General features: G+C 45.7%; 1 protein-coding gene across 9 annotated transcripts in view; it reads left to right on the top strand.

The window, feature by feature from the left end:
* Positions 1-235: 235 nt before the first annotated feature.
* The window catches only part of CHCHD6 (coiled-coil-helix-coiled-coil-helix domain containing 6), a 243,992-nt gene continuing 224,561 nt past the window's right edge, over positions 236-19,666 (top strand). For 5 of the 9 annotated variants that reach the window (XM_078351870.1, XM_002758707.6, XM_008982272.6 and 2 more), the window contains exon 1: positions 236-408. Coding sequence is in view for 8 of the 9 variants with exons in the window: in XM_002758707.6 (XP_002758753.2) it covers positions 322-408 (87 nt within the window). In the remaining variant the exon portion in view is untranslated. Of the gene's footprint in view, positions 409-18,453; positions 18,674-19,666 lie in introns of all 9 variants that reach the window. The other 4 variants (XM_078351869.1, XM_078351867.1, XM_078351868.1 and 1 more) reach the window with 1 other exon arrangement.

Raw genomic sequence — 19,666 nt, 5'->3', positions numbered from 1 at the left:
TCACCCTCGGCTTTCCCTCAAGGGTGAACTCCCAAAGCGAGAATGTGTCCCTGTCCTTGGTACCTATCCTTGGCCTCACTCTAACGCACTTCTGCAGGCGCAGACCGCCACGCCCCCGCCCCCCCAAACGGAAGGACTACAACCCCCAAAAGGCACCGCGACTCCGAGCCATCCGACTGGTGGAGCCTCCGACGGCGGCCAATAGAACGTGATTTTGTTGGCGGGTGCAGCGGCCGCACGAGTCCTGGAAAGCGTTGTTGGCCTGGTTGCTCCGGAGCCGGGTCTCAGGTCGGGTGGCTGCCCGCTCGCTTGCAGCTCGCCATGGGGAGTACGGAAAGCAGCGAGAGCCGTAGGGTGTCCTTCGGAGTGGACGAGGAGGAGCGGGTCCGGGTGCTGCAGGGCGTCCGGGTGAGCAGCGCCGCCTGGGCCGGGGCGGGCACGCTGGCGGGGGAGGTGCGGGGCGGAGCGCTGGGACAGGGCTCGCGCCACGCGTGAGGGGCGTGGGACTTGGGAGACGCCGGGGGCTCAGGCCAGGACGAAGCTACGCCGGTACGCGAGCCCGAGGCTGGCAGCCTTGGAGCTTCTTGACACCGGCTTCAGGGAAGGAGTGGATAGCGGGACAAGGTGCGAGGCCGCCAGGACACGAGAGACGCCCGGGCCACGTCCCCTCTCCGGTCGGCTTAGTTTTTACTTCTCTTGAATTTGCGCCCAGCCTGGCAGCCCCGTGGCCCCCCAGGTGCGCGCCTCCGGTTCTGGGTACGCAGTGCCTCCCACCTGGGCTTTGCCTGGGGACTCCGCTCTCCCCTGCCGGTCTGTTCTCCACAGCACAGCTGCGGGGTCTGGAAGAATCTTAGCTCAGATCCGATCCCCTTCCCTGCCTAAAATCCTCCGGTGGGTTCCTAGCGCGCTTGGATGATGCCTTCCCTGGTTCCAAAGCTGGCTGGTGCCCGCCGACCTCTGGGACCGCATCTCTATTTCCCTTTCGTGGCACTTCGCACCTCGTCGCCAGCTCAGGACCGCCGTGTTTTCCTGGAGGCTGCTGCTGGCCCAGTATAGGGTCTGTGCGCCGGCTGTTCTCTCTCCTTCAGCTCTCCTTGCATCCTGCTTGCTCTTGTAATTCTTGTGTAGCCTAGATATCACCTGAGCATCCTTCCCTGACCACCCAATCTGAAGTAACCTTCTACCCTGTCACAGATTTATTATTTTCATAGCACTCATTACAATGTGAAGCTTCTATTGGTAATTGTTTACTTGTTTATTGCGCTTCCCGCTAGAGTGTAAGCTTCTTGAGGCGGAGGTTTCTGTCTGATTGAAGACTGTACCAGAACCCAGAAGAATAAAAGCAGCTCTTATTCCAGTGTAGGGGTCATGCGTTGGACTAAACCCTTTATAAGGAACTGATTTAATTTTCAACAGCCCTATGAGAGCAACAGAATTCTGTTAGCTCATTATTATACATTAAGGAGAACTGAGGCACTGAGAGGTGAAGGAACTGATACAAGGTCATGTAAATAGCAAATGGGAGAGCTGGGATTGAAACAAGCCCACTCCAGGGCATATTGCTGTGCTCTGCCTCCTCCTACACCTGTGTCTACACTTGTGGATGCTTTGTAAGTAACTGTGGAGAGATGAAATGAAGGGACCAGGTTTAAATGAAATGCACAGATCTGGGTGTAGGTGAATTAGTTAATTAAGGAGGAATTAGGGAGGTGGCTCAGAAGGACTTCAGGAGGTCTGGTAGGTGCTCATTAGCTGTGTGACCTTGGGTGAAAAACTCTTGAGCTTCAGTAGCTACATTATAAAAAAATGGATGTGTTTGTATCCTAGGTACTACCTAGGATAAGATGATGTCTGTGAAAGTGTTAAGGAAACAGAGCGCTTTGTGGGGGCCTCTGTTCTTAGCCTAGCAGAGTACTTGGCACATTTGGTGCTTGCTAGGTGTCATATAGTTTTGTTGACTTCACTTGTGGCAAGGATTAAATGGGGAGGAGATGGCTTGTGTTGGAAGGCTTAGAGGGAGGAACCCGAATTGGAATTTAGAAAGATATGCTTGCGTCTCTTTGGGTGTTCTCACCCTTGTGATTTGGTCTCTTGTTATGGGAAACGTTGGAAAGTTGAGTTGGAGTCTTCAGAGGTTCAGGGGAGTGCCTTTGTGGGGGTACCTTCTTCCAAGTTGATTGGAAACTTCATCTTTTTTGAGTATTATATAAGACAAGTACGTTTTATTTCTAGTTATCTTAAATACTTTTGCAAAATATAAATTCTCTTTATTTAAAGATGGAGAATCAGGCTTAGAGAGGTTAAGGAATTTGCCCAATGTGTTAACCTGAGTAACATCTGGGACTTTAATCCAGATTTTTGGGTGCAAAAAACTTTTTCCACCACTCCCCGCTCCCCATGATGTATATATTAAGGCAGCCTGAACATTTTGTGACAATACCTGTACCTGTCCTGACAGGATGCTGGTGCCCCACTTAGTTTTATCAGACTAGTAAAACTAGAAGGAACTTTGGTGACTACTTCCTTTTCCAGCTGGGCAAACTAATCCGAGAGGCTATGTGACTTGTCCAGAAGTGCACAGTGAGGTGCACAGCCCCATGTTATGAGAGCCACATCCTTCCCTCTGCTTGGGTTTGAAAGAGGAAGACTGAACAAAGGAGGTGATGGTAATGAAGTGTTATGGTGCGGGGGCTTTTTCTGTTAGCAAAGTTACTCGAGGGTTGAGGAATTCACCTTGTCTTTAGGGAAGGGAGTGAAAAAGATTGCCACATCAACAAAACAGTTGCCAAAGTGAACAAATCGGTTAATTTAATGGGAGGTGGATGCCAAAGAAGATCTGCCCCAGCTTCTTTAGATCAAGTTGAGTATTCGTAATGACCATTTGTATTTAATTCCTGAGGCCTGGTTCTAGATAGTGTTCTAGTCCCTTTAAGATTAAGTGTTAGTGGCCGTGTATGGTGGCTCATGCCTTTTTTGTTAGCACTTTGGGAGGCCGAAGTGGGCAGATCACCTGAGGTCAGGAGTTCAAGACCAGTCTGACCAACATGGTGAAACCCTGTCTCTACCAAAAATAAAAAAGTTAGCTGGGTGTGGTGGCATGCACCTGTATAATCCAGCTACTTGGGAGGCTGAGGCAGGAGAATCCTTGTACCCAGAAGGCAGAGGTTGCAATGAGCTGAGATTGCGCCAGTGCCCTCCGCCTGGGTGACAGAGCGAGACTCTGTCTCAAAAAAAAAAAAAAAAAAAAAAGTGCTATATCTTGCTAGTTTACACACTTATTTGCATAAATTCACAAAGTGTGTTCAAACCATAATTCCATGGATGGTAAAAGAAATTTAATTAATGCAAAATGCTGCAGTTATATTCAACTCCAGTTTTCAGAGAAAACGTGTGAAATAGGTAAAGATTTTGTTTCAACCAGTACATTTAACCTCATCCTCCAGTGAGAGAAGGCACACATGGAAGTCATTTCCTGTGTGTGTCTGTTTTCCCTCTCCTCCATTCCACATGAGCCACTCTCTGGTGATTTAGCTGATGTTGGTTGCTTCACTGTTCACCAGCCTTTTCCCCTTTCCCACCACTGAGCCCATTCCTGCTCCAATCACTCCAGACTCATTACCCTCTCCAGGCTTGATTGACTTTACCATCATGCATTGCTCCCATGAAGCTGATTCTGGACCACGGTGGAGGGGAAGATCAGGAAGGATGTAGTCAGACACATAAGTGAGTCCCCTAACGTGCTAGTGCCAGAGAGGCCGTGTGCCAGAGCACTGCACCTGCAGCCGTCAATTATTTTTTACCTCAGTGAATGTTCAGTGGCTTCATGTTACTGGTCTTGGCCTTGCTAAGACAATGAGGGACAAAGCCGAGGACTCTGCCCAGTAGAGAGAACTGACCAGAAAGGAAGAAACAGGCAAAGGACTCAAAGAGCTTCAAGAGCTAAGGAGGAAACAAAAAGGGTGCAAAGGCTACTGGGGCTGCCTACTTGAGGTGGGATGGCCAGGCAGTGCCTCTCAGGAGGAGACGTTGACTGTGGCCTGAGCCAGCCCTGTGAAGAGTGTCCGTATTCACTGTGCTATGCACTGTGCCCGCTGTATTCAGAGCATCACCCCAGAAATTCCACATGCTCACCTGTGAGAGGTCATTATCCCCATCTCAGAAGTGAGGAAACATGTTCAGTGAGGCCAAGTAACCCAAGATCACAGAGCTAGAACCTCAGGGTTTCTGACACCAAAGCCCACATGCTTGGCAGCCACAAGGAGGGTAGGATGCTTGAGGATGTGGCAGGGGCGAGGCCAGACTCAGGGCCTGAATGCCAGGCAGGACTGTGAACATGTTATTCTGGAGGCCACACTGCAGTTCTCTAGTCAGGAGCAGAGCTTTGGAAAGCTTTTATCTGGTGACGCTGATTTTTCTTTAAAATCAGAAAAACAGGTTTAAGCCACTTGCAGTGGTGTGTTCCTGTTTCTCCACAATCCTAGTTCCAGCTACGCAGGAGGCTGAGGCAGAGGATCCCCTGAGCCTGGTGGTTTGAGTCCAATATAGCAAGACCCCATCTCTTAAAAAAACAAAAAAAAAAGTTATTGAAATGCACTTTATATATTATAAAATTCACCCATTTCAATGCTTTTTAGTAACTTTACAGAATTGGGCAACTGTCACCACAATCTAATTGTAGAACATTTACAAGACCTAAAAAAAAGATGCCTTGATCTGTTTGCAGTCACTCCCCATTCCCACTCCCAGTCCCAGGTAACCATTAATCCTCTTTCTCTACAAATTTACTTTTTCTGGACATTTCATTTAGTTGCCCCTCGGTATCCATGGGTCATTGGTTCCAGGACCCCCATGGATACCAAAATCCTTGGATGCTTAAGTCCCTTCTGGAAAATGGTGTATTTGCCTATAAACTACACATATTCTCCTTTATACTTTAAAGTATCTCCAGATTACTTATAATACATTAACATTGTGTAAATAGTTGTTACACTGTTTTTAAAGATTTATATTTTTATTGGCATATTATTTATTGTTTTTTTTCCCCAAATATTTTCCACTGGACCCATGGATACAGAGGGCTGACTGTAAATGATTCATGCATCTTTTACGTCTGGCTTCTTTCACTGAGCAAGTGTTTTTGGTTGGTTCACTGATGATGTAGTATGTATCAGTAGTTCATCATTTTTATTTCTGAATGGTATCCTGTTTTATATATATTCTGCATTTGACTTATTCAGTCACCAGTTGAGGGCATTTGAATTGTTTCTACTTCTTGGCCATTATGAGTAATGCTGCTATGAACATTTATGTATTATACATTTTTTTTTGAAGACGTATGTTTTTAGTTCTCATGGATAGACACCTGAGAGTAGATTTGCTGGTTCATTCAGTTTATGAATTTGATGAATTGTCAGGTTTAATTTTTAAAGAAACTGCTGAACTGTGTACCGAAGACACTGTACCATTTGAGACTTCTACCAGCAATATATGGGGTTCCAGTTTCTTCATGTCTTTACCAACATCTGTTATTATCTTTGATTCTAGCAATTCTAGTGGCTGTGAAATCGTATCTCATGGTGGTTTGAATTTGCATTTCTCTAATAACTAATGATGTTGAGTGTCTCTTCATGTGCCTATCTGTATATTTTCTTAGGTGAAAAGTATATGCAGATCTTTTGCCCATTTTTAGTTTAACTATTTGTCTTTTTATTATTGAGCTATAAGATATCTTTGTGCATAGTAGGTGTGGATAGGTTATATGCATATACTATGCCATTTTATAGAAGGAGCTTGAGCATTCTCAGATATTGGTATCCACAGACGTCCTGACACCAATCCTCCATGGATACCAAAGGATGACTTTTCTGAATTCTGCCATTGTAGGGGAAAAACAATATGTTTAAGTGAATGGTTTTGACTGTGTTCCAATAAAACTTTATTTACAAAATCAAGTGGTGGGTTGGATTTGGCTCAAGCACCAGAGTTTGCTGAATCCTGATCGAAATTGATGTTTGCTTCATGAGGCATCTTATTTCTCCAGACTGTTGAAAAGATTATTCTTTCCCCATTGAATTACCTTGTGAAAATCCACTGAATGAAATGTAAGGGTTTATTTCTGGACTCTTCAGTTCTATTCCATTGATTTTTATGTCTGTCCTTATGCCGATACAATGCTGTCATGCTGATTATTGTAGCTTTCAAAACTGGGATGTGTAAGTCCTCTAACTTTGTTATTTTTCAAGATTGTTTAATCTGTTCTGGGTCCTTTGTATTTCTGTATACATTTTAGGATAAGTGTCAACTTCTGCAAAAAAAGCTGACAGGGATTTTGATAGGATTTGTGTTGAATTACTTTCAGGAGAATTGCTATTTTAGTGATATGGAATCTGCCAATTAGTGAATATGAAATATCTCTCCAGTCATTAGATCTTTCTGAAGTTTTCTCAGCAGTGTTTTGTACTTTCAGTGTAGAAGTCTTGTACTTCTTAAATGCCTTTCCCTCTCTTGGAAGGGGTTGCTCCTGCTCTCCATGGTGGTACTGGTGTCCAGCATCGATGTCCATCTCTGCCCTTCCCGTGTCTGGTAGGAGCTTCCCACCATTCCCAAGCCTGTTGTCCCTTCTGCGCCCTGTCCCTGGCCATTCTCTTTCGTCCTCATTCATGCACCGATGACTTCCAGATTTTAAATATCCAACCCAGAGCTTTCCAGATGCCCCTGCCAGAGCCCCATGCATGTCCCATGCGTACATTTAATTGACTATGTCCAAATGGAGCTCACCCGCATTTTTCCTCTAACCCCTTAAAGATGACCCTTGTCTCTTATGTTGTGAGTAGCTCTGCTACCCAGTCCCTCGTCCAGAAAGCTGGTGGTCATCCACATTCCTCTCTTTCTCTACATTCATAACAAGTCTTGAACTTTACCTTCCATCAGTTTCTCAGTTTTGTCCTCTCGTCTTTGTCCTTCCTGCTCTCAGTTCAGGCCCACACTGTCTTCCCCTTGACCAACTGACAAATTGTTCTTTCTTAGCTTGCTTCCCACAAATCTATATTTTCTGGCTACCAGTGTAATTTTTTTTAAAAGGTGAATTTTACTTTTGAACAGGTTTCCAGCAGATGGTCATTAAATGCAGACAGTTAAAAGGAGATGGCAGGAGAAAAGCCCATCTTCCTTGTGCTGTGTTTCGTCAGTCTTGCTCCTAGAGGCAGCCTGTGACCAGCTTCTTGTGTCTGTTCAGAGTTGAGGGACTGTTCACAGTTGAGGCTAATTGTGTTGCATCCTTTCATATCTCCCCTTTGCCTCTCAGTTAAAGACACATTTTTAGGCCTGGCTCACGAGGTTCTCCATGTATGGGTGCCGCTTTCTGCCTTCACTGCACCTCCCTGCAGGGACACTTGCCCCTGTGTGACCCTAAGCTGTTTCATGCATGTGTGCCTGTGATTCTCCTCCCTTCCTTTGGCTGGCCAAGTGCAAGAGTTGCCTTCAGAAGGAGCCTTCGGTGGTGTCCCCTGCAGACTATGTGCTCCCCTCCAAGGGCTTACTGCCCTGGGCCGAAATGATCTATTCCATGCTTACTCCCAGTGAACAGGGACCACATCTTCTTCATCTCTCTGTCTCCACACCTAAGCCAGAGATTGGTACAAGTCAGTCAAATACTTGTAGTACAAAGTTTTAAGGCACTGGATTAGGTTTTCTTGTCTCAAACTACGAGTCCAGAAACATAATGATATTCATCGATTTTAAGTAATTGCCACCATTTAAAAGTTTGGAGGCTTTACATAAATTTGATTTTTAGCTTTTTTGGGGAAGAAACAGGAAGTGTGCCATTCTCATGTGGCAATGCTTTGTTGGGGTTGCAAGATGGCTGTGCTCTTCAGGTGGCTGGCACGCTTATCACGGTTACACCATGGTATCCTTGCATGGTGCTTTCTACATTTTATTTTAAAAAATCAGACCTGTTTTATCTGTTTCCACCACCTGTCCGAATCCTGTGGGCATTTGTGTGTGCCATGCTTGGTGTAGGGGGTCTCTGAGGGCTCTTCTTATTCTGCCTTTCTGGGATTGACATCTGTGGTGAGCAGCCGGTACATCTAATTTCAGCTCATAGAAAACCGAAGAGCTAGGGAACAAAATCTCCAAGGCAACAGCTTTAGGCAAAGGGGGTAATCTTTTTCAGATTACAGGGTTGGGCAGCACCTCTACAGAGATTGGGGTGTCGGGCATCAGGGTGTTGGGACCAGGAGCCGACAGGCCTAGCTTCCTAGAAGCTTGTTATTCTGGAACTGGCTGCATCGGCACTGCCCTGGTGCTAGGCCTGCCCTAGCCCACTCTGCCTGCCTGTTGTAGGCTTGGGCTGATTTGATCTCTTCCTCGTTTTCTGGTGCCAGACACCCAGCAGGCCCTCAGAAAACACTGCGTTGAGTGGATGGAGCATGGCCATGTAGGCCTGTCTTGGTTGCTGACCCACTGTGTAACTTTGGGAAGTCACTTTCTGCACCTCACTTTCTTCGTCCTCAGAGTGAGGATGATGACACCACTCCTGACTGTGATGCCTTGCTTTTTGAAGTCTGTGAACTTTCAATGCAAAAATAATACTGAAAATGCTTCCCCACTGCTCTTTCCCAGATGTGCCTAGGTAGTTACATTTTTAAGGCTAAAAACATGCTCATTTTCAGCTTGACATTCCCCTAAATTTTAAAGTGGGTTGTCTGTTTTGTGAGTATATGGATGCTCCTCCTGTCTGTCTCCTGGTGGCTCCAGAAAGCACTGTCAATGGGGAAGGGGGAACTGCAAATCATTCTATTGTTTCCCAGTCATCCCTTCTATGAGAAGAGTTACTTGTCGCCTCAGAGCAGCTCCATGTTACTGCCTTTACTTGTGCAGAGGTCCCTATTAAGTGTCTGGGGTTTAGATTTGAGTCTTGGCCTTAGCACTTCCCATGTTCCACCTCCCTGGCTGTAGTTTCTTCATCTGTAAAATGGTGATCGCTGCAAAGGGACTGCCCTTACCTGGAGCCTGGAATATGGAGTGTGCTCTAGGAACAGCAAGTCAGAGTTGTTTTTGCTATTAGTCTTAAGTAGGCACCCATACCATCACTCTTGGGTTGCAGTCTTCTTTTCTATCTGTGAGCTTTGTTGCCCACTTCTGGAGTGTGGGGAAATTACATTCTTACTCTGGTCTGCCCATAGGCTCTCTTATGCTGGGGATTCCCCAACATCTTTCTAGAGAGGCAGCCTCTTGCAACTTCTTGTACAACCTGTTTGCCTGTGGAACCGAGCTGCTTGGATGGACTTGAAACATGACACACACACACAGCTGCATAATGTGGCTCAATGACAATGCCTACCACTTTCCGGTGAGCTAGACTCAGGGCCTTGCTATCAGTTTTCCCTCACGCCTGTTACTTCAGGCGTTTTTCTTCTTGCAGAATGCATCTTATTTTTAAATGCCAGCTGGTCACAATTTCTCATGAACCCTTGCAGAATTTTCCAAGGCCATGGATACAAGTGTTCTCTTTCCCTTCTGTGAGTACAAATGAGATTACCCAGTTCCATCCATTCCCTTTTCCTCTCACACGTGCATTCAGTCAGGTGGTCTGAAGTAGTCTCACTTCCTTGGTGTCTTTTGTCTCTGTTCCCTCCCCTCCCATCACTGCCGCAGCTGTCACACTTCTCACTGCCCTTCCTCCTGATTTGCACTGTTGTGGTGGTGTCCCTGCCACCAGCCCCTTCATGATCTCAGTCCTGCCTCCTGCTTTGCCAGACCTTCCTGTACAAAGAGAAGACCCTGTCCATGTCCCTGCTTATTGCCTCCATTGACTCCCATTTCCAGCTTCCTTGACTTGCCACCCAAGGCCCACAGCAGGTGGCACTCCAGCAGCCCCTCACACCTGATGTTTTCACGTCCCTGCCAGACTAAGCCATGGCGTTCCTTGGTGCTCCCTCCCTTCTGTGCTTTGGCTCATGCTGCGCCTCTCTCTGAAACACCATCCCCTGCTCACACCCCTTCTCCGCCATCATCCCTTCAGGCCTGATTCAGGCCGTCTCCCTTCCAGCTGAAACTCTGGCTTCTGTTGTTGAATCTCCTGGGCCCTTAGCAGGGCTGCTCGTGTCTACTGCTCAGGGGCTTGTCTCCTCTCCATGTGTGCCTGTCTGTTCCACCCTGCTTGACGGTGAGCTCTTTGAGTAGCAGAGTCATGGGTGTTGTATCTTCACATAATCCATCGCACTAGGGCCGTGTTATGGACTCAGGCCTCTAATAAATATTTAATTCATGTGGTTCACAAACATTTGAGTGTCTCCAGTGTGCTAGACACTGAAGATACAGAAGGAGCCCCATGGAATCCCTGTGCCTATGGAGCTGCTGTGCTGGTGAAGTGAAGATAAAGAAGTGCTTGGGGTCTGTTGTGCCAGGTGATCATAGTGCTGTGAAGAAAGCAAAACAGAGTAAGGGTAGGGGCGGTGCTGGCAGAGGTGGGGTGGATGGGGGGCTGGTTCCAGACGGGAGTTGGGGAAATGCTTGCAGTCCCCTTTGAGGCTGAGCCTGCTGGGAGTTGGTTGGTTCCCTGGCCTTTCCACAGCAATCGTGGCCCCTCTGCTTTTTATCGCTTTAGCTTCTGTGGTGGTCGTCCCTTCTAGGGCCTGTTCTAGGTAGTTAGTGCTGCTTAGCAGATGCATCTCCCCTTGCTTTTGCTGTTGGGGTGACAGCCTGCTGCCCCCAGAGCAGAGCAGCACAGCAGTTAAACACGCAGGCCTAGGGTCCTGTGACCTTCCCTGCAGTCAGGCTTTGGTCCTGTGGCTTCATGGGCTGGGCAAATTCTTTAACCTCTCTCTGCCTTGGTTCCCTCATGTAGAAGGTGGTTGTGGCATTGTGAGGATTAGTGAGGTGGTCTGTGCACAGTGAGTGCTGGATGAATGTTAACCAGTAGGTAGGCAGCGTTAGGTGGCGCAACTCAGTTGCAATCATAACTTGCATCTTCATGACCCCTTATATTGGGTCAGCTGTACACTGCTCACTCCTGTCCTTGTTCATTCAGTTGTTGGTAATACCTACTTGAGTTTTTTAGGATGGCACCCTTCCCCTTCCAACCTTTTAGTCGTGGGGTGGCCATGTGACTTACTCCATGTTACTTACCTGTATGGTTACTTACCTATATGGTTTAATAAAGAAACCCATATGGTGGCATGCACCTATAGTCCTGGCTACTCAGGAAGCTGAGGAAGGAGAATCTCTGGGGCCCAGGATTTTGAGACCAACTTGGGCAACATAGCAAGCCCTTATCTCTAAAAAATAAAAAAAGAAACCTGCAGCCCTTTGGGAACTTGACTCTTAAGTTCACAGTTGCTCTCGGGTGAGGGTGGCATTTTGGTTAGGGTCAAATTTTGGTTTCTTCCTTGGAAGGAAGTGGGATCTGGGTTCCAAATGCATTTGTTAAGGTGGAAGTGCTGAGGGTGTGTGTGTGTGTGTGTGTGTGTGTGTCTGTGTGTGTGTCTGTGTGTGTGTGGCTTAGATTGAAGCTTGAGCCTCTCCCTGACCTGGCCTTGCATCTGACTCGGACTGTCTGCGGGCCTTCCCCAGTCTGCATGCCTTCCCCACCTTCAGCCATGGAGCTTGTAGGGCAAAGACTATGGGCTGGAGAGGGGAGGAGAGAGAGAGTCTCTTCCTAGACTACACTTTGTCATCAGAGACTTGTGGAGGTACCAGCCAAATGTGCCATGGTAGTGGCAGGGAAGAGGCCCCCTCCTTGGTATCCCCCTATTACTCCAGGGTGACGGCAGATTCAGGTTTGAGCCACAGGATGTCAGATCTGGAGGGCACTTTAAAAACAATCTGCCCACTTTAATTTTGTACACAAGATGGACAAGGTGAGAATAGACTTGCTCAAGGTTGCAAAGCTACATGGAGAGCACTTAGAACAGTGCTGATGGTCTGTGGCAAATGCTAACTGTTGTTATTATTGATCAACTCGTATATTTTTATGTACCCATTATGTGCGTGGTATGAATTATAATTAATATTTGTATAGCACGTTGTAGTTTCACTTAATAGCTAATATCAGTTGTTTACTTTGTACCACCTGCTTTCTGTAGATTGCTTCATTTAATCCTGGAGATCACTGTAGCGTCTGTACCATTAATTATTTCCATCTCACAGATGAGGAAACTGACTTAGAGCCAGGAAGTCCCCTGGCCAAGGTCACACAGCTGATATGCAGCTTAGCTGGATTCAAACCCCGGGCCGGTCTGACTGCAAAGCACTGAGTTCCTGAGCTGTGCTGCAGCTAGGCCAGCCTTGAGGGAGGCTCCATTTCCTAGGTGAGGATTGTGAAGCTCAGAGAAGCTAAAGGATTGGGGCAGTGCCACACAGCTGGAGGGTGGGCGGAGCTCCTCCTCCCCTGCATTGCTCTAGATTAGCCCTCTGTCCACTGACCACACAGGGCCTCCCGGCAAGCTCTGATGGCACCGTGACCAGTGGGCTGTGGCACTGAGCACCCAGCTCCGTTTGGCTCTGGAGGCCTCCCCTCTGGTTCTGTTGGTGCGGGGAGCACTGCCCAGATGGTGTTTATTCTCACATGACTGCTGTGTGTGTATGTATATTTGTTGATTAAAAATATTACTTGCTGTATTTTGTGGCAACATAAAAAAGTTACAAATCTCTCACTGCCAACAAGAATCTTGCCAATGTTTTCATTAACCTCTTACAAACTGAGCTGCGTGCTTCCATTCCCGTCCCCCAGGGCTGCAACTGGCAAATCTGAGCCTGCTGCTCACCTGCGCAGAACCCCTGCAGTGGCATTCTTGTGCCCTCGGATCAGATGTGAATGCCTTACCCTGGTCAGCCAGGGCTCACACAGTCTGGCCTTTGCCTACCCCTCTGGCCTGATTGTCTGGTCCCCTTCTTTTCATTCACTGTCCTCCAGCCTGCCGACCTTCTGTGGGGCCCTCAGACATGCCAGACTTGGTCCTTCTGAGAGACTGCACTTCTCCTGTGTGTTGGAACTAGGTTTCAGGATATACATGTGGTTGGGCACCTCATCTCTGGGCGGGCGTCTTAACATGAATATCACAGCTGAGCAGACTTCCCTGGTGCGTGCGGCCTCCTGCACCACTGCCCTGCATTCTGCCCTCACTTTGTAATCACTGTTTCTTCATTCGTAGAGAGCACTGATCACTAGTGGACCTCACTGGTTCTTCAGCATATGTTTAAGCATTTCTGAAGCGGCGATGTTGTGTATGATAGGAGAAATGCTAGTTTCACGAGGGTGTTTTGTCTTTCATCAGGCCATGTAAAATAATGATGTGATTTACAGTTACTGGTATCCTGGCTTAGGTGAGGAAGGACCTAGCGTATTTACTGTGTGTTTTCTCTCACCTGCCATCCGAATGTGAGCTCCGGGAACCCAGGGACTGTGTCACTCCCTTTCACTGCTGTTGCCCACTGCCTCTAGCACATTGCCATCACAGTGGGCGCCCCATGAAGAGGGACAGTGGGTCATGGCTATGGCATCCTTGTCTGTTTGCCTCTGGCCAGGCTGCTTCCTCTGGTCCTTGCCTGGGCTGCAGTACCAGAGTCATCTTTTTTTTTTTTTTTTTTTGAGACGGAGTTTCACTCTTGTTACTCAGACTGGAGTGCAGTGGCGTGATCTCAGCTCACCACAACCTCCACCTCTTGGGTTCAAATGATGCTCCTGAGTAGCTGGGATTACAGGTGCCTGCTATTTTTTGTATTTTTAGTAGAGACTGGGTTTTGCCATGTTGACCAGGCTGGTCTTGAACACCTGACCTCAGGTGATCTGCCCGCCTTGGCCTCCCAAAGTGCTGGGATTAAGGTGTGAGCCACCATGCCTGGCCAAGAGTCTTTTGCATATCAGGGCCTGCTTTTTCCAGTATCGCAAGCTTTTTCCATGGTATGGATTAGGACATCGTCAACTGCAACTGCCACTGTCATGTAGACACTGCCACTGTCATGCACAACACAAGTGCAACCACATGTGTTATGGTTGCCTTGTGCTCACCCACAGAGATCCCAGGATCCCTGGAGGTTCAGTCCTCAGTGCTGATCTTACTCAGGACACTCATCTGGGTCTTCAATCCCTCAGGGGCCTGGTGTGTTCTCACAGGGTCCACTCTATGATGTGGGGTGCTGTCCAGTTGTGTGCTGGTAAATTTCTAATAACTGGCTCTGCTCCTGACCCCTCTCAAAGGGCCTGGTTTGTAGCATTGGCCGGTTTCTGTGGTGGATATTACCACTGTGGCTAATTTCAAGCTGCTGTCATGAAGTCAACCAGCACATTTCCTGAAAATTTAAAAATGAGCCTTAGCCGGTTTCAGCCACCATTTGGGTGCCCAAATCTTTTCATTTAGCCTGTGTTCTTTGAAGTGCTGGCTTCAGGAACTTTCCCGAAGTGTTCCCTCTTGAGTGCCTGTTCCGTGTTTCCACCTCCTGGGAAGGAAGTTCCACGTTGCTCCTGCTGTCACCTTGCACCCAGCCAGGTGTCCTGTTTCCACCCTGAGCCTGTGACTGACCCCAGTAAGCACTGGGGACTTGGGCTCTTGATGTTTCTCTTCAGTCTCCCGTACAGTGACGCTCAGGGTCTCAGTTGCTACAGTACAAAAAAAGAGCAGATGGGCAGACTTGGGAAGGCTTCTCCCTTTTATCATATGGGAATTTTGTATTTACCTACAATCAAACAGATCTGCTGCCTTCTTAGAATAATTTTCTTGATTCCCCCCACCTTTTTTTGTCATTATCACACAAGTTATTCCACGAACTTGAGATCAAAACTCCTTTTTTTTCAACTCTGTGCTCTCGTTTATTCCCTGTAGTCAGGGTAGCCACCAGAGGAGCCTTTCATTCTACCTCCCACGTAGGCTGTCATGATGTTTCCTTGCTCACAACTATCAGCATCTCCTCGGGATGGTTCGACCCCTCCCTCTGCCTGATTCCAAGCTTCCTTCTGTGCCAGCTTTATCCAAGTCCTTCCACCCCAAGCCTTCCGAAGTGAACCTGCGGCGGCAGGCACAGTCTCTTCCTGTCTGTTCCTCTTCCCCTGTGCTTTACCCTGAGCTGTGAGGCTTCTGCCTTTCCGAAGACACCGCCACCCTGCCCTTGCGATGGAGCTTGTCCGCTAAGTCTGCTCCTGCCGTAGGGAGCCCATCCCTCTCTTGGCTGCTTCCAGCAGCTGGAATCGCTCCTTGTGCTGTTCTCAGTGACCTCCTGTCTGGGCTGTTCCTCTGTTTTTTGTGTTCTCTCCCTTTTTATTTGTAACAGCTTTATTGATATGTTTTTCACATGCTGTACAATTCACTTATTTAAAGCATGTGATCGAATAGTTTTTAGTGTATTCACGGATATGTGTGACCATTGCCATAATCATTTTTAGAACATTTTCATCACTCCCACCCCCTGCACTCCCCACCAAATCCTACCTACTCTGTAGCTGTCAGCCCCCAGTCCCTGTGTTTCCCCAAGCCTAAGGCAATCACGAATCTACTTTTGTGTCTAGAGATTTGCCTGTTGTGAAGGTATTCTATAATACGTTGCACAGTGTGGTCTTTTGGGTCTGACTCCTTTCACTTAGCTTTCAAGGTTCCTCCATGTTGTAACATGTCAGTAGTTCATTCCCTTTTATGGCTAAATAATACTCCATTGTATAGATTCCACTTCATTTTACTTATCCATTCATTGGTTGATGAACATTTGGGTCCTTTCCACTTTTTAGCTATTATAGATATGCTGATATGAATACATGTTTTCATTTGTCTTTGGTATATAGTGAGGAGTGGAATTGCCGTACCATGTGTAACTCTCATCCTGGCAAATGCTTGTTATGGTTTGACTTTTAAAATTAACTTATTTGGAGACAGGCTCTCACCTGTTGTCTAGGCTGGAGTGCAGTGGCACAATCATAGCTCACTGTAACCCTGACTTCCTGGGCTCAAGTGATCCTTTTGTCTCAGCCTCCAGAGAAGCTAGGACTGCAGGCACATGGCACCATACCTGGTTAATTAAAGACAAATTTTTTTAGAGAAAGGACCTACTATGTTACCCAGGCTGGTCTCAAACTCCTCGTTTCAAGTTATCCTCTTGCCTTGGCCTTCCAAAATGCTAATATTACAGATGTGAGCCACTATGGCTGACCCTTACAAGTTCACCTTTTAATTATAGCCATCCTCATGGTGTGATGTGGTATCTTATTGTTGTTTAAACCCATGTTTCTCTTGGGAGTAATGATGTTGAGTATATTGTCGTGTGCTTATTGATCATTTGATATCTTTGGAAAAATTTCTATTCAGATCCTTTGGCCATTTTAAAATACGATTTTTTTTCATTTTCTTATTCAGTTGTGGGAGGTGTTTATATATTTTAGATAAAAATCCCTTAGCAGGTATATGATTTGTAAATACTTTCTCCCATTCTGTGGGTTGTCTTTTCAGTTGCCCTAGGGTGCCATCTGGTATTCAGAACTTTAAAATTTTGAAGAAGTCCAATGTATCTATTTTCTTTTTCATTGCTCATACTTTTGGTGTCATCTCTAAGAATGTATTGCCAAAGCCAAGGTCATAATGATTTATCCCTGTGTTTTCTATTAAGAGTTTATAGTTTTAGCTCTTAATGTTTAGATCTCGGATCTGTTTTGTATTAATTTTTGTATATGGTGTAAGGTAGATGTGCAACTGTATTCTTTTGCAAGGGATATCCAGTTGTCCCAACACCCCTGGTTGAAGAGACTGCTCTTTTCCCCCACTGAACCATCTTGGCACCCTTGTTGAAATCAACTGACCATAGATATATAGGTTTCTTTATGGCCTCCTTATTCCCTTCCATTGATATGTTTGGTCTTCTCTTGTCATATGTCATTAGCTATTAGATTTGTATATATCTTAAATACTACAGGGACTCTATTACTATTATTGCAATCTTTTGTGACTAAGTGAATATTCATGGTAAAAAATTAAGACACAAAAGTGCCAAAAGTGAAAATCCTGCCCCAGCTGCTCCTGCTCCGACTTGTGGGACCTCGTCCTCTGAATGCTCTGCTAAGCAGCTTTGTAGATTTCTCCTCAGAGCAGACCTGCATATGTGTCTTATGTGCATGCATGTGAGATCCAAATGCAATTTGCACTTGTGTGTACATGGATATGCATATATTCAAATTCAGCAATATTTATATTTGTATGTCTGCATTTTATTTTTATAAAATTGAGATGTACAAAAAACTTCTATGACTTTTTAAACAATCAGCTATATATCTCATGTGTCTTCCATGACAGTGTATATGTATTTTACCTCATTCTTAATGATTCCATAAAATTCCATAGGGTGTATATGCCAAGATTTCCTCAATCAGTTCCCTGTCGGTTCTTTATGTAGTTTCCTTTTCTTTTTTCCCTTTTTCCTCTGGTGTTGCAGTGAACATCCTTCCACGTGCCTTTGTGTACATGGGGGAGTACTTTTCTCAGTGAGATATCTGGAAGTGGAGTTGCTGATCATGTCTTTTGTCTTAAAGTAATTTTTAATGTCTTTTCCTCAGCTGTGCTTTATGATGCCTTGCACATACTAGTCACTTAATAAATATTTACTAAAGTGAACTCTTAAGGGTTTTTATCCTGGATTGATCCCCAGCTTGCTGTTTCATCTCAGCAAACTGTTTTATGACACCCTTAGGCCTATTTCACTTCCTCTAGAATGAATGAGAGTTTTGGTTCTCCAGTGTTCATTAGGGGAACTGAGGTGAAATGAGTCAAGCAGTATTTTGATTATCTACTCTATGTGTGGCACTGGAGGTGTACAGAGATGAGTGAGTTGCAGCCTTAGCCCTCGAGGTATTTAAAAACCATCAGGGTAGGCAGGCGGAAGGTGTAGTGCTTCTCCAAGAAGCACACGTGTGTTGTCGGGGGTGCTCAGAAGAAGGGAAGAAGTATTACTGGCACACCTCAGAGGTGGTGCGGGCATGGCTCCAGATACCACAGTACAGCTGATGTCAAAATAAAGCAAATCATGAACTTTCTGGTTTTCTAGTGTATAAAAGAGTTGCATTTACACTATACTGTAGTCTCAAGTGTACACTAGCATTATATCTAAAAAATATATATACCTTAATTAAAAATGCTTTATTGCCAAAATATGCTAATGATCGTCTGAGCCTTTAGTGAGTCATGAACTTTTTGGTGGTCGAGGCGGGTCTTACCTCCGTGTTGATGGCTGCTGACAAATCAGGATGGTAGTTGCTGATGGTTGGGTTGGCAGTGGCAGTTTTATAAAATAAGACAATGAAGTTTGCCACGTTGTTCAACTTTTCCTTTTACAAAAGATTTCTCTGTAGCATATGATGCTATTTGATAGTATTTAACCCACAGTAGAACTTCTTTCAAAATCAGTTTTCTAAAACCCTGCTGCTGCTTTATCAAGTAAGTTTATGATTCTATTCCAAATCCTTTGTTGTCATTTCTGCAGTGGTCACAGCATCTTCACTGGTAGATTCCATCTCAAGAAACCACTTTCTTTCCTCATCCATAAGAAGCAACTCCTCATCTGTTCAAATTTGATCATGAGACTATAGCAATTCAGTCACATCCTCAGGCTCCACTTCTAATTCCAGCTTTCTTGCTATTTCTACAACATCTGCAGTGACTTCTCCATTGAAATATTGAACCCTTCACAGTCATCCATGAAGGTTAGAATTTACTTTTAAGCTCCTATTAATATTGATACTTTTGCTCTCCTCCCATGAATCATGAATGTTCTTAATGGCATCAGAATGGTTAGTCCTTTCCTGAGAGTTCTCAATTTACTTTTCCCAGGTCCATCAGAGGAGTTACTGTTTACGGCAGCTCTAAGCTTATGAAATGGATTTTTTAAATAATAAGACTTCAAAGTCAAAATTAGTCCTCGATCCATGGGCTGCAGAGTGAATGCAGTGTTAGGAGGCATGAAACCAACACTCATCTTGTACATGTCCATCAGAGCTTTTGGGTAACCAGGCTCATTGTCAACGAGCAGTAATATTTTGACTGAATTCTTTTTCCTGAGCAGGTCTCAACAGTGGGCTTAAAGTATTTGGTAAAACATGTAGTAAACAGATGGCCTGTCATCTAGACTGTGTTGTTCCATTTCTAGAGCACTGGCAGAGTAGATTGAATATCATTCTTAAAGGCCCTAGAGTTTTCATAATGATAAATGAGTGTTGGCTTCCATTTAAAGTCACCAGCTGCACTGGCTCCTAAAGAGAGTCAGCCGGTCCTTTGAAGGTTTGAAGCCAGGCATTGATTTCTCCTCTCTAGCTATGAAAGTCCTGGATGGCATCTTCTCCCAGTAGAAGGCTGTTTTGTCTACACTGAAAATCTGCCGTGTAGTTTCGCCACCTTTATCAATGATCTTACCTAGATCTTCTGGATAACTTGCTGCAGGTTCTCCAACAGCACTTCTTGCTTTACCTTACACTTTTATGTTATGTTATGTCCATAATATAAAAGTATTCTTTACTTAAGTCTTATGAACCAAACTCTGCTCTCTTCACTGTTTTTTTCTGCAGCTTCCTCACCCCTCTCAGCCTTCACTGAATTGAAAAGAGATAGAGCCTTGGGTTTGATTAGGCTTTTGCCTAAGGGAGTACTGTGGCTGGTTTGATCTTCTGTCCAGACCACTAAACCTTTTTCCGTATCAGCAA

Source organism: Callithrix jacchus, chromosome 15 (genome assembly GCF_049354715.1).
Source record: "Callithrix jacchus isolate 240 chromosome 15, calJac240_pri, whole genome shotgun sequence".
Lineage (NCBI taxonomy): Eukaryota > Metazoa > Chordata > Mammalia > Primates > Cebidae > Callithrix > Callithrix jacchus.
Note: the sequence above shows the minus strand (reverse complement) of the source record. Positions and strands in the feature narration are given on the sequence as shown.